Source organism: Rhincodon typus, chromosome 10 (genome assembly GCF_021869965.1).
Source record: "Rhincodon typus isolate 14 chromosome 10, sRhiTyp1.1, whole genome shotgun sequence".
Lineage (NCBI taxonomy): Eukaryota > Metazoa > Chordata > Chondrichthyes > Orectolobiformes > Rhincodontidae > Rhincodon > Rhincodon typus.
The window spans coordinates 38673504-38687020 of NC_063341.1; the positions used below are offsets into that span (position 1 = coordinate 38673504).

Genomic DNA, 13517 nt, shown 5'->3' on the forward strand with positions numbered 1-13517 from the left:
TATATTGAAATGATTTCGGTAAATAACCTTAATTCCCACAGTATCGCCGTAGAATTTTAATGAACCTTTGCTTGTTAGCCTTATGTTTTAAAAACAAACCCTTGCACGTGATTTTAAACTTTTTAAAAGCTTTATGAACAATGACCAATCTTAGCAACGTTTCTGTGAATCTACTTGAAGCAGTTCTTTGTTTGGGAGAGGGGGCACCATGAACATCTTTGTATAACCTTTTTTAACCTATTAAACTCCCATTCCAAAAGATTCGGATTATGCCTTAGAGACATTTTTAACAGCAACATAAATTAATTGCGTCCATCTTGAACTAACTGTTGGTCTTTATATTCCTGAAGTTGGCCTTCCCTGTTGACTCAAAGGACAGAAACCACGTTAAACTATTGTGCTTCCCTATGAAGTAGAAAATTGGGAATTAGTCAATAATCCTAAAATGAAATACCAGTTTAAGATAAATTCTACTGAATCTTAAGTAACTAGTGTACACATAAAGCATTTTTAGCCATTTATTGCATAAGAATCTCTAATTTCTAATGTTATATAGGATTATTACATTTTAGCGTAATTTTTGGTTTTATGTCCTTTTACCTAATGGGGTAGTTAACTGCAAGTTATTTAGTTGTGGAGATCCTTAGTTTCAACCCTTTTCCCAAACCTACTGCATTATCTTAATGACACGCACATTCACAAACCTGCTTTATAATTATCTTTTAAAAAAAAGTCATGCCCCATGTGAAGAAAAGCAAAATTGTATTTCGGTAAGACGTAATTAATGTAGTTGTTATTGCATTGCACTTAAATAAACAGATAGGTTGGTATTGAAATGTCCTGTCAAAAATACCTATTTAGAAAAAACAGAGACTAGAATATGAGAGTTTGAATCAGTCGTTGCTTAATTCAACATTACAAACTTCTTTAAAATGGATTCTGTTTGCTATTTCCTTTGAAGAACTAACTACATTTTTTTAAAATCACACAAAATGATAAGAACGGCCTAGAACCAACTAAAAATGCACTGTATTGTCATAATACATGAACAATAAAAAGTGAGAAAATAACAAACATTATGTAGTGTCGAGTGGGCAATTTGATTTTCAGCGCTAGAGACAGTTGTTTGTAAACAATAAAGTAGTCTAATTATCAGTGCCGTAGTGGAAGTATGCATAGTTTTTGACCACTTAAAAGAAAATTGGTGCTTATTCTGTTTGCTTCTTCATTTTATACAGTATACACTAATTGATGAGGCAGTGCCAAAGGAAGGACGTGCTTGCTGCACTGGAGTGCAATGCTGAGGTTTAAATGAAAATAGACCCACAACAAAACCACAACTTCACTGATTGTCACTTAAGGAACTAAGTGGTTTGGCCTCCAAATGTTTAGAATATTTAGAAATCGGCTCAAACTTGGGTCCTACTTTCTAATAATGCAAAAGGAAAATAGGCATTAATTCTGAGAAAATATAGTTTATTTCTTGATTGTGTAATTAAACAAATGATCTGTTTGATACAGTCTGCGCCTCATAGGCCCCTATAATCAAAACTATTTTCAGTTTACAAAACTTAATTTAACTGCTACAGGTGCTTAATATGCAAATCTTTTCGTGCCCATTTGAATTGTAGAAATCGGAATTACTGCAGCAATGTATACTAATAATGGCAACTAAAATTTCTAGCCAATGCACGTTTCTTATTAGTGCAAAGTTGAGCTTAATGTAACTTATCTTTGTTTTCTATGATCCGATTTTTTTTAACAGCAAAAGTTAAGTGTCTTAATTCCACATTGAGATTGAGATGGAAAGCTGTCAGCAATGGGGAAGATTTTAGGATTGACATTGGGCTAAAGTAGTTTAAAGCTTCTTTTCGGCATTAGCTCTGAGGTGGAGCAGGAAAACTGTACGTTGGATGATTTCCAACATAAAGTCGATGCAAGAATCTATGAAACTGGTCGACTTCTGACTGGATTAAAACATAAATGTACATTTTCCAAAAGACTGCAAAATAAATTACAAAGCTCCTCACTCCGAATGCTAAATTCTTACAATCATCCGCAACATTAATTCTCTGAGGTCAATAAGTCACTATTTTTAAAAAAATAATAATTCATATTTTCAAAGTTGTTGTTAAGATTTTCTTTTTATTTATTATATGTTTTATTTTATTTCTCCCTACTGCAAGTGGATTTATAGTTCTGAATTTTGCTGCAGTTACAACATAAGAGATCAGATCTGGACTTGGGGCATCTGGAGGCCACAGCAAAGGACACCAATGTGGTGACATAGTATCACCACACTGGCATCCCTTGTTCCATGCATACATGCAGCCAAGGTCAAATACTGACTCTAGACTTTAATCCATAGCTCTACTACATCCATATTCACTCCATAAATGCACTCTGTTAGGAGTGAGTCTTTACCTTGGAATGAATTCTAGAGTTCGCAATTCATGCCATATTTAGGATAGTCATTTTGGTGCAGAATTAAATTAATCTGAATTCACTAGAGTAAAATGGTATAAGATGAAAGTGTATAAGGAGAGATTTGTACCTTCATGCTACTTTATTATACTTTGACCAAGTTAAATCATATGGTAGTGGTTAACTTAAGGAATCTTTCAATGAAGGGTTTAGAGTGAAGCAAAAAAGAAATGGCTATCTAACTCTGTTTTCAAAATTTAAAAAAATTGTTAAAAATGATTTTAAATTTTGCCCAGGAAGAAATGGATTATTCAGTCCTTTCTCTCCCTAACCTTTGAGATGCTCTAGAAGGAAGCATATATGTGTTTAGGGTAGACAGTTAATAAATTTGAGCTTCATTATTTGTTTTGGCAGTTTGAAAATCTCCTTTACAGGACAGATTGTTACCTACGTGTAGATGATTGTAGTAAAGGAATTCAGTTAAGCTTGAAGAATTACAGGCCAGATGTCGTGTGGCTGGAGAAAGGTTGGTAAATGAAAATTCACTTTAATCTAAAAATCCTCTAAATGTTCCCACCAATGCAACATTTTTTCATTAATTTATTTCATTAAGGAAAATCCCTTCCAGCCTGTATAGCTATGGCATCGTTCATACAATGGAAATGCACAACCTTATTCATTAGATATAATGCAAAATTTACACCTTCCCAGCAAATTTTTTCTGCTGTACAATCAAACATTTTGTGTTTTTCATTGCAAAAGTTTTGCTATCCTGTTTTATTTAAAAACAATTCATGCAACATTTAGTTTAAACAAAAGAAAAAGACAGATGGTAGTTGTGCTGAAAATGTTTTCCCTTTTCTTTTGTAGCTTTTTATGTATAATTGCGCCATTCTAAATTTAGTTGTTTATCAACATCCTTGGTTTTGACTAGTTAATTGTACAAGTAAAACAACATGTTATGTAATATTTTAAACACTTTAAGTATTTAACCATGTGCAAAAAGCTTGGGCTATCTGCTTTGTTGTTGTTTATGCTGAAATCACTGGGTAATTGCATATCAGCTGGCCAGAGTTACTGTAATATTATTGATTAAAAATTGGATTTCAGTGGTTTATCATGATTGTAGTTCCTCGTCTATATTTACAGTATTTGTATATATTGGTATTGGTACTTGAGTGGGGTGGGTGGGTGGGGTGGTAGTGGTGAGTGGGATGTTGTACTGATGGAATGGCGATGGGTGGGTAGGATGTGTTTTATCATGTTACTGAATAAGGATTACAAACAAACTACTTATTAATAAAGTATTCTGTACTTCCTATTTGGCATCACCAGGCTGGAACTCCAAATAATGTCTGAGTATTTTTATTTTTCACAAGGGCACAGCTCAACATGACATTTCTTGAGAAAATAGCATGAATTCACAATGAAGAATATGCAGATTTTTTTTTCTGACTGTACAGACTTGCTGTGTTTGAAACCATCTTGTGAAGGGGTGTGGGAGGGGGGGTTTATCCTCTCTTGCTTTGCACAAAGCCCCCTCGTACGAGCTGTTGATTGGCATTCTAGTGTGTGGAATTTGCCAAATAGGCGGGCTCATGCTGGCTACACCACATGCAAAGGGTTGGGGACGGAGAGTGAAGAGATCTGCTTTTTTTTTAAAGCTGGCGAAGGTTAATGAAAGCACCCATGCTTTAGTCGAGGCATCCTTCTCTCTACTGTTTTGGGAAAGCTCTTCATAAACAAACCGAGCACACGCAGGGAGTGTCTTGAATATTGGCAAGTGTTTTGGACGTTACCTACATGGGTGCTTTCAGTTACGCTGTCGGCATCTTTCTGACTGTTCTACACAAAGAATACTCACTGTACATGGCATAAATTTTTCTAAGTCAAGCTTCGAACAAAATACTGCGCTGGTCTGACTATACAATGGTATTGAATTAAATCTATTATTTCAATGAAATGTGCCTTGATTTTTAATTTTTATATGTATTTGCCTAATAGGAAAATAATTCTGATAAAGGTTCAAGTGCAATGCTACTTCTTTTGTTGAAACTTAATTTTTGCTTATTGTTTCTCCCTTGGTTTTCTTTTTTCCCGCAGGATGAATTCCATCCCTTCATTGAAGCACTTCTGCCCCATGTCCGAGCCTTTGCATACACATGGTTCAACTTGCAAGCCCGAAAACGAAAATACTTCAAGAAGCATGAGAAGCGCATGTCAAAAGAGGAAGAAAGAGCGGTGAAGGATGAACTCCTGAGTGAAAAACAAGAAGTGAAGCAAAAATGGGCATCCAGGCTTCTGGCAAAGCTGCGCAAAGACATCCGACCTGAGTATCGAGAGGATTTTGTGCTCTCAGTCACTGGGAAGAAACCATCTTGCTGTGTGCTTTCAAACCCAGACCAGAAAGGCAAGATGCGGCGAATTGACTGTCTGCGTCAAGCAGACAAGGTCTGGAGGCTGGACCTGGTTATGGTGATTTTATTCAAAGGTGTTCCGCTCGAAAGTACTGATGGTGAACGACTCGTAAAGTCCTCGCAGTGCTCTAACCCAGGGCTGTGCGTGCAGCCTCATCATATAGGAGTTTCTGTTAAGGAACTCGATTTATATTTGGCATACTTTGCGCAGGCAGCGGGTAAGTGCATTTTTCAGAAGTGTTTCTTAGAATTTTATTTATAAAGATAAACTTGATCTTCATTCTTGTGAAACGGTTGTGTTGCATGTGTCCTCGCCTTAAACCTAACCTTGTGTAATGGTTGTCTTGTGTGTATACCTTTTTTGTAAATGTAACTTTCTACTGCATGCTCCTGTAGATAATCTAGTCCCTGTCTTGTTGCAAAGTGCAGCCTCAAGTTGATTAAAAAAAATCTGTGATTTTAAACAGGAATTTTCCTTTTTGTTTTACGTAATAATCGCAATTGGTGACAGCAGGCCGGATCTGAAAACTGCTCTTAAACTTTCAGTTGTGTTTCTCATGCCCTTCATCATAAAATTTTTTCTTTAGGATCAAATCAGCATTCTCTCTTTCTTTCCCCCTCCCATCCTTCACAGCCTGCGATGGAAGATGAAAATTCCTACAGGAAGTATATTTTATTTATGTGTTAAAAAGAAGTCCCTGCATTTTTGGTCGGATTGTGTTAACATACAAAACAAAGGATACACAACTGAAATAGCCTGATCGTTGGTTTAAAAATTGGAGTTAGTCATTGCCTCAGAGTGTTGGTTCAAGAGTTGTGTCAACTTGGGTGTAACAGTGGCAACCTGCAAAAAGGAACTAAGAGCTTTATTGCTGTAAATTGTCTGCAGCCCAAGTGAAGTGTCAAACTCTGGATTGTACACACTACATACAGAGGCAAAGTAATGCAGAATATGGCATTCTCCACTGGCTTTCTTTATAGAGATCTTGTGTTCTTTTTCAAATATGTTTGTATTTGCAGGTACCTTGTATGAATGCAGGTTGTGGTCATTGAACAAAATAAAGGCAGGAAACAATTCAGCTGCTCACTTAGGGTCTTAGTCACTTTTGACATGGACCAATATTGTAAATGCCTTGCATTTATTCCTGTTGCAACCCAATCACTGCAAATCACTGATCTTCACAAGATCACATATTTGGGAAAAGCACAGGGAGAGCTTTAATTTTTATATCATTTAAAAATCTTCATTTCTAGTTTGATAACTTTCTATTTTCAGAACTATTTTGCATTTAGGAATTCTCTTTGTGATTGTTTCACTCACCTTTGGTACTTTTGTTTTTTTCTAAGCCAGCAACACTTTGACAGATTAGAAACTCGAGTCAGTTTAATGGCCATTGATTTTGCAAATAACAGAGATAACTGGTAAAGGTTGTCATGCCAAAACAGTCAAAAGATTTTTAAAAATACGTTCTATTACATTCTCCATATTGCACGATATTTCTTATTAAAACTATGTTGTGGGGGAATAGACCAGGATTAAATGGAAAGAAGAACAAAAATGTACTCACACGTTCACTGAAATAAGTGGAATAAAATGTATGCGGTACATTTTAAATAATATGTATTTTTAAATTGGGTGCTCACTGAAAGTTGTGTGCAAAAAATCTATTGGATCTTGTTTGGCCTGCTTGGAAGGTTCAGGAGTTTTCAATGGACTGAGCAGCTGCCAGTGTTGGCAGAAAGCATGAACTCTAAAAAGTGCTTTGTCCAACATGCCAAAGCCAACATGGGAATACGTGGCCACTTTTTTTTTCGCTGACGCTCTGCTCTTTCCTGTAGTCTGATCTTAAGCGCCATGTTTTAGGGAGCAGCGATTGTATCGCTGATAGATTTTTAAAATTAAATTCAACAATTTTCTCCTAAAATTAAAATGGGGTGCTTTCAGTTCTGAAATTTAGTGTAGATAATTGAACTTTTCAACAAGTGCTCAATGCATCGAGTGGTTAAATAATCTCTCTCAATCTTTTGTCTAAATAAATTTAAATAATTATTCAGCAGTGCTTCAGCCTTTTGAAAATGACACAAAGCTGTATAAAAACCAAAGTAGCTAAATATGCATGATGAGCAACAATTTCGAGTGTGGAAATATTTTACTCTGAATAGTATTAATAGGCCTATTATAGTTGTTAAAACTGATTTAGCAATCTCCGGAAAGCGACCCGGTATTTCTGGTATATTGGAGGTATACATATTTTGTTAAAAATATAAAAGTCTGATCTTTAGTGTGTTTTGATTTTTGTTGTCTTATTTACTTGTTTACTTATACTGTAATACTTAAGAATTTGTTTGGATGTGAAGTCACGGGTTATTTGCTCTTCAGTTAATTTAACTTAGAATAATCCAGAGAACCATGACATGGTAAGCACTAGCAACTAGTTTCATGTCACCTGTCCTGATGTTCTATTTGCTTGGTATGTTAGAGGTCTTGTTATAGACCAGCAGGACAATTTCAAAAACCTATTCAAGAGCACGCTCCCTTTGTGGAAGAAGTGTGGAAATAAAATAATGACTGCAGCACAGGGACTAAGGAATAAACATTTGACAATTTTTATGTACTTCAGATTATTTCAGAATTGTTGTGGTGTTTGGTAAAGTTGTGTAGGGTATAATTGAAAATTATCAGTAATGTTATAAATCAATCTTTGTATGAAAATGGCCATTGTGATCATGCAGAGAATTGATAGCTGAGAACATTATAATCACTAAATTTTTATCAAGACTAAAAGAATTCGGTTTTAAAAGTTTGACCGATAAAATGTAATGTAGTGTTTGCTAAGTTCTTAATTGTGAATAATTTTTGAGAAAAGCCTTTCTAGTAAAATGATACAATTCAAGTGTAGATTAAACAGTCATAAATGATCCAGTTATCTTTTTATTTTGTTTGCTTGTTAACAGACAAGTTCTTTCTACTCATTGATTCGCTCTGTCAGTCCAATGCCTCACACAGCCATCAAGTGACAACCAAGAATGATACTGCATTGACGAGGGCAAACTTTCTTTTGAAGAAGTGTGAGGCACAATCTAATTTATAGCCTGTGTGATTAGCAACTGACCCCAGTCAGAATGGCATCAGTCCAGGCACGTGTAAGGGTCATGACTTAAGTTGTTTAGGTCGTGACCTCAGCCACCAGGCATTTGACCTCTTAGATAAACGGTGATCTTTGCTTATTAGTGGGCACTCATGCGAGTGCTGTCTTCAGCTTGTCAGTATTGTTGTGACCCACTGCCTGTGCAAACAGTTTGTGGAAAGGGAAACTGGGTTGAAATAGAGCTCAAGAGTTAAGGGAATCCTTCCTTCACAGTCAAGTTTAAATGGAATAAGAGTTTAGATGCAGTATCATCTGGTTTTCATTTAGAAGTTCCTTTTAAAGACTTTTTTTTTGCCTTCTGCTTTTCCTTTATTTTTTCTCCAACAAGTGGAACAAAAGCAACCTACAAAAAGGTGTGTTTTGACCTCCGTTGCCTGTAGAAATGATTAAAACAATGTGATCATCAAATGTGGACTGCATATTTTGATTATAACTCATTTTAATGGGGTGTTTAGTTTGGAATCTGATAATGTTGCTATGATGTATCCCATAGACCCCGATCAAATTCTTCACCATGATAACCAACAGTAAGATCTGTTAACTGGAACAAAAGTTGAACAAACAGTTACATAAATCAACTAGTTTAATTAAGTAACTTTTTTTTACTGAACCTGTTAATGGTTCTGTTGTACTATTTTTACGAGACACAGATGTGTTCCTCATTTCTTTCGTTATTTTTAAAAATAAACGTGAGCCAAAAGTTTCTGATCGGTGTTATTTTATTTGAAATATTGCTACCCTGTGTTAAATGAGCTGACCAGAAAAGTTTGACTATTGTATTCAGATGGAACCTAGACATTATTTCTAGATAGACCTGATTATGCTTTCCGCATTCACAAATACCATGCTTATGGTGCACAAAAATTAATGCCAATGAAGTGTTGTAAGACTACAGATCCCACTGTCAGGGTTACAGAAGTAAGCAGAAATGCTATCTAGGTTATATGGGACAATCAAAATCAAGACGACAGGGAGACCTGTGCTCAACTATTACATATAATCCATGTATATGTGTACTGTATTATATATATTTTATATATATTTATATATATGTACTTTTGTAACTTGTTTAACATCTGTACTGAGCATGTTAGTTGTTGGTACACACTATACATCTAGTGAAAAGGAATACCAATAGTTTAGGTTTAACTTATTCATGCACAGTGTGTAGAGTAGACTGCCTGTGCAAGCAGGTAGTATGTAAAATAAATTTAAGGAAGAATTGGATAAATATTGGGGGAACTGAGTGAGTGACACTAATTTGTATTTGGGACAAGCCAGATATGCAACAGTTTTTTCCAGTCCTGTACTTTCAAGTATTCCTTTCAGTGTGGTTGGAAAAAGTTTCACAATTAAAACTACAATAATACCATTGCATCATTTATAAGAAAATGTTGCTCTAATTTCATCTCAATTTATCAATTTTTTTGATTTGATATATAATTAATATTCAATTCTTTCAATAATTCAATATTTTAAAGTTGCAGTGAAATATTTGTTGGGATAAACACTTCAAACTTAAACATATCTGACTTTAAAATTTTTATGTACAATTGAGCACAAAAGCATGATATAATTGCAGAAAATTGCAACAATGGAGAACATTTTGATTTTTTTAAACCCACAAATACAAATTGCTAGACTCCCTAAAGATCCTTAGTTTGTAAGCCATCACCAGCCACAGGTTTTGTCTAGTGGTAACAAAGCCTTGAATATCACAAGTGTAATTTCCACCACTTTTGCAAGACAGCAGTTTTACATTTCCTTTTCTTTCTATGCCATGATGAATAACAATAATTTTCAGCTATTTAGGGTGAGTGTGGTAGAAACCACAACCTTTGTTGTGGTCAGTGCAGTACACAGCAGGGCTAAATGTTTCACTTGGTTAAAGTCTTGGCTTCACTGCTGGGAGACCCCAGTGAATTGGATTGGTGCATATTTTCAAATCGGCTCTAATCCACTTCTGCTGCCTGTTAGTGTCTGGATGTCATAGTTTGATTTTGTAAGCTATTATTGTTAATGTCAGGTTTTCAATAAAAACATACTTTAAACTTCAGCAATCGTATATTTTGTACGAGTTATAATAATGCAAACTTCTTTGCAATTCTTTTTCAAAAGTTAAGCATTCCTTTCAAATTTCATTTTATGTCTTAGTTTTGTAAAACATATCTTTAAATTACAAAACTGCATTCATTTAATGTATCAACATATCTGACTAAATTTATTATTGATATATTAGTCCTTCTGGGAAGGATATGTGAAAAAAGACATGTTTAATAGATTAGGTTTGCTTTGTAGTTTGTAAAGTTCCATCAGTGTAGTCAAACAAAAAGATATGGTCATCTTGCTTAATGGACTAATTTATTTTCCTTTTTTTTATTGAGAGAGAGTGTGTGTGTGTGTGTGTGTGTGTGTCTCTGTGTGTTTGCCTGTGTCAGGGTTGGGGGCTGGTGGGCGCGCAGGTGTTAATTGAACAAATGGTTCAGATGCTTCTTTCAGTATAAATTCCTTGGCATTGAACTCTGTCCTGAAAGGTAGGTTGTGCCAAACTGTCCTATATCCAACATGTTGAAACTTCATTCACCTGACACGCCTTCTGTTGCTCCAGGCTGACCCACTTTTTGAAGATTATCTCTGGCTAGTCTGTACACCCACACATAGCAGTTAATTTGGAAATCCTCTTTCTGGATTAAAAAAAACTATTGGAGTGAACAAAAGAGAGCAAGAAAGAGAAAGTAAGAAATTGCATTGCAGACTTTTTTGTGACCATACCGCTTTTGTTTTTCCAACACCTATTGTTATTCAAACTAATAAAGATCTAAATACCTGAGCCCATTCTTTCTTTAAAAGAAACTGAACAAAGATTCTTTAGCAAAACCTCCTTTTAATGTTTTTTCAAGTACATTTTTATGGGCCAGTAAAATACAGTTTTGCAATGATCTGCTTTGATTGACTTTTACTATATTCCTTGTAAGACTGCAACTTGGATACTGTTTCTTTTTATAGAGTTAAAATGTCCATTCTCTGGCTTTTCATGAACTGCAAGCACTCTTTAAACAAAATATCCCTGATTCTTCTTAATTTAAAGCAAGATCAAAATCTTATGTTGTGATTGAGCCCCTTCCCCAGAGATGAGATATTTAAAAAGATGGTTTTCCCAATACTGCTTTGCTTACAGCTTACATTGTTCAAAATAATTATTATTAATGCATAACATTCTTTTTTGATTATATAGATTTTTAATACCGTTTTCAAAAAAAGTCTCATACTACACGTTGGTACATTGTTCAGAAGGCTTTGACTATAACAGCTGCCAATTGGCAATCAATGGATATCCATTCAAATAGTTAAAACAAATCACGACATCGAAAAACTATTTTCATTAATGCAATACTAAATGCTGAAAGTTTACTTCATTTGTCTTATGAAGCCAGTAGTTAAAACAAAAATTCATGTAGCGGGAAACATATTCTTGATTCCTTTAAAATTAGTTAGTTGCAGTGAAGTTTACTTGCATTGGCAATCCTGCTTTTACTCTTTTCAGTGGCAAATACGCTGCCAATGTTGCTTTAAATCTCCTTCAGTATTTTCCTGGCAAACAAATGTTCGAGGTAGCCTTGCTGTAAATGCTGGTGAGAACAATATAGTTTAAAACTTTTGGAGTTGCTAAATGTTGACACACCTAGAAGGAAAGAAATCCAGCAATGATTCGTATTTAGAATCACTCAATGAAACATGTACACCGCAATTAAATAGCAGAACTACAAGAAGGAAAGAGGGACAATTGGTATATCTGATGTCGAAGCAGACCTAATTTTTCTAAGTCGCTGTGTCCAACAAAGTCATTCAAGGATTCATGTATCAACTTTTCAGCTTCACTATATCTATTATGTTTTTAAAGCATCATATTGAATAGTTATTAAACTGGAACTTATTTTTATTTTGTTACAATGTCCGCACTCCTTTTATGTTTATCTATTTTTTTCCGTCAATCCAATTATGCCCTGATTGCCGCAATCATCTTCCAGCTTTGCTTTCTCCAGTTGTTTGAATGTAGCAGTTAGGGCTCTGAAAATTTCCATGGTCACTATAAATGTTCCTTCGCAATGAGCTGATGGGAAATGATATCTGCTTTTCTCCACCCCACATCGCTCGCTCCCCACGCCCCACTCTCATTGCATGGGGAGACCCGTATCTGTTAGTTGCTCCATCTTGTGGACTAATAAAGAACAAGCAATAAAAATACTCTAATGAGGATTACGGGAAGTTTTTAAATGTATTTTTCCCTCTTAATATCATAAACCTATCCTTATTTCATCATTTTTTTTTCAACAAATGAACTATTTCCAAGACTGTGGCCAATACAGAATCAAGGTTAGAGACAAAAAAAACCTGCAGATGCTGGAATCCAAGGTAGACAAACAGGAGGCTGGAAGAATACAGCAGGCAACATTTCGGGGATTACCCTTAAATGCTCCTTTCCTCCGGAAATCAAGGAGTTTTTTCATTAACAATTTCAAACTTTTAGACCATACCAGTTGTTTGTAAAATACTTAATTAACAACCCACTCCATTAGTCTGTCCAAAGAAGCCATATTGGATACTTTGACATGTCTGAGTATGGTAACGATTAAACAATGGACATTGGAAATCTTTAGTGAAAAATTAGCAAGTCTCCAGAGTGATGGAATTTACAGGCAGGGTAGTGGTGTTGTTGAAGGGGTGCAGTGTTGATAAGTACATCTAAAGTTTGCTACGTCTATCTATTAAATCTGTAATGTTCTTGTAGGAGTCTGCTGGTGTACTGAGGCCAGGCTGTTGGCATTTGAATCTGAACCTCCAGAGTTTGGAGATGGAAATCACTCTCTCACTGATACCTTATAAGGGTCACTTAAAAATAAGTCAACTCGGCCTTAGTGGGAATAATGTAGAATAGTACCCCGGGTGCTTGAATAAGTACAAATATTTCTTGAACAAGTATTTTTTACTAACTACTACAGCTCTTTTCAACAAGGAATGAAGTTTAGCTTTTGTCTTAGCTTTGCACCAGCTCTGCCTATTCTCATTATGAGGTACACAGGTTTATGACCAAATTTATGCAAATGATAAAAAGAATTAGTCCGGTGACAAACCGCAAGAGCTTTCTTGAACAGCTGTGTGATTGTGCTTGTTTTTTTCGATGTCCCTCAATACCAGGAGTGCTTCCAGTGTTCAGCTGCTATGCTACTGTTGCTGATTATTCCTGCATAGCAAAAAACCTATGGAGTATAGTCATTGCAAATGCTCTTTGTAGTCAGAAAGATGTGGGTAGGATGAAAGTAATACTTTTTGTTAGCCATTGTCTTCTGTGGTTAAATCTAAGCTTTTGAAGTACGCAGGCCTGCTGCCGTGGCTTTCGGTGTTTCATAGTGGTTAGCTTCAGAGTAGACTATTAAGATAACTTGTACATTTCACAAATGGCAGTGTGGAACTGAAGTGTAACTTGCTTGCTTTTTGGTCCAAACGCAGTCTGGACCAAAGTTGCAAA

At 35.4% G+C, this 13517-nt stretch overlaps 1 protein-coding gene across 16 annotated transcripts in view; it reads left to right on the forward strand.

The window, feature by feature from the left end:
- The window catches only part of nfia (nuclear factor I/A), a 508381-nt gene that overhangs the window by 5479 nt on the left and 489385 nt on the right, over positions 1 to 13517 (forward strand). For 15 of the 16 annotated variants that reach the window (XM_020525466.2, XM_020525335.2, XM_020525596.2 and 12 more), the window contains exon 2: positions 4528 to 5059. In XM_020525466.2, coding sequence (XP_020381055.1) covers positions 4528 to 5059 — 532 coding nt within the window. Of the gene's footprint in view, positions 1 to 2838; positions 2951 to 4527; positions 5060 to 13517 lie in introns of those variants that run through there. The other variant, XM_020525401.2, reaches the window with a different exon arrangement.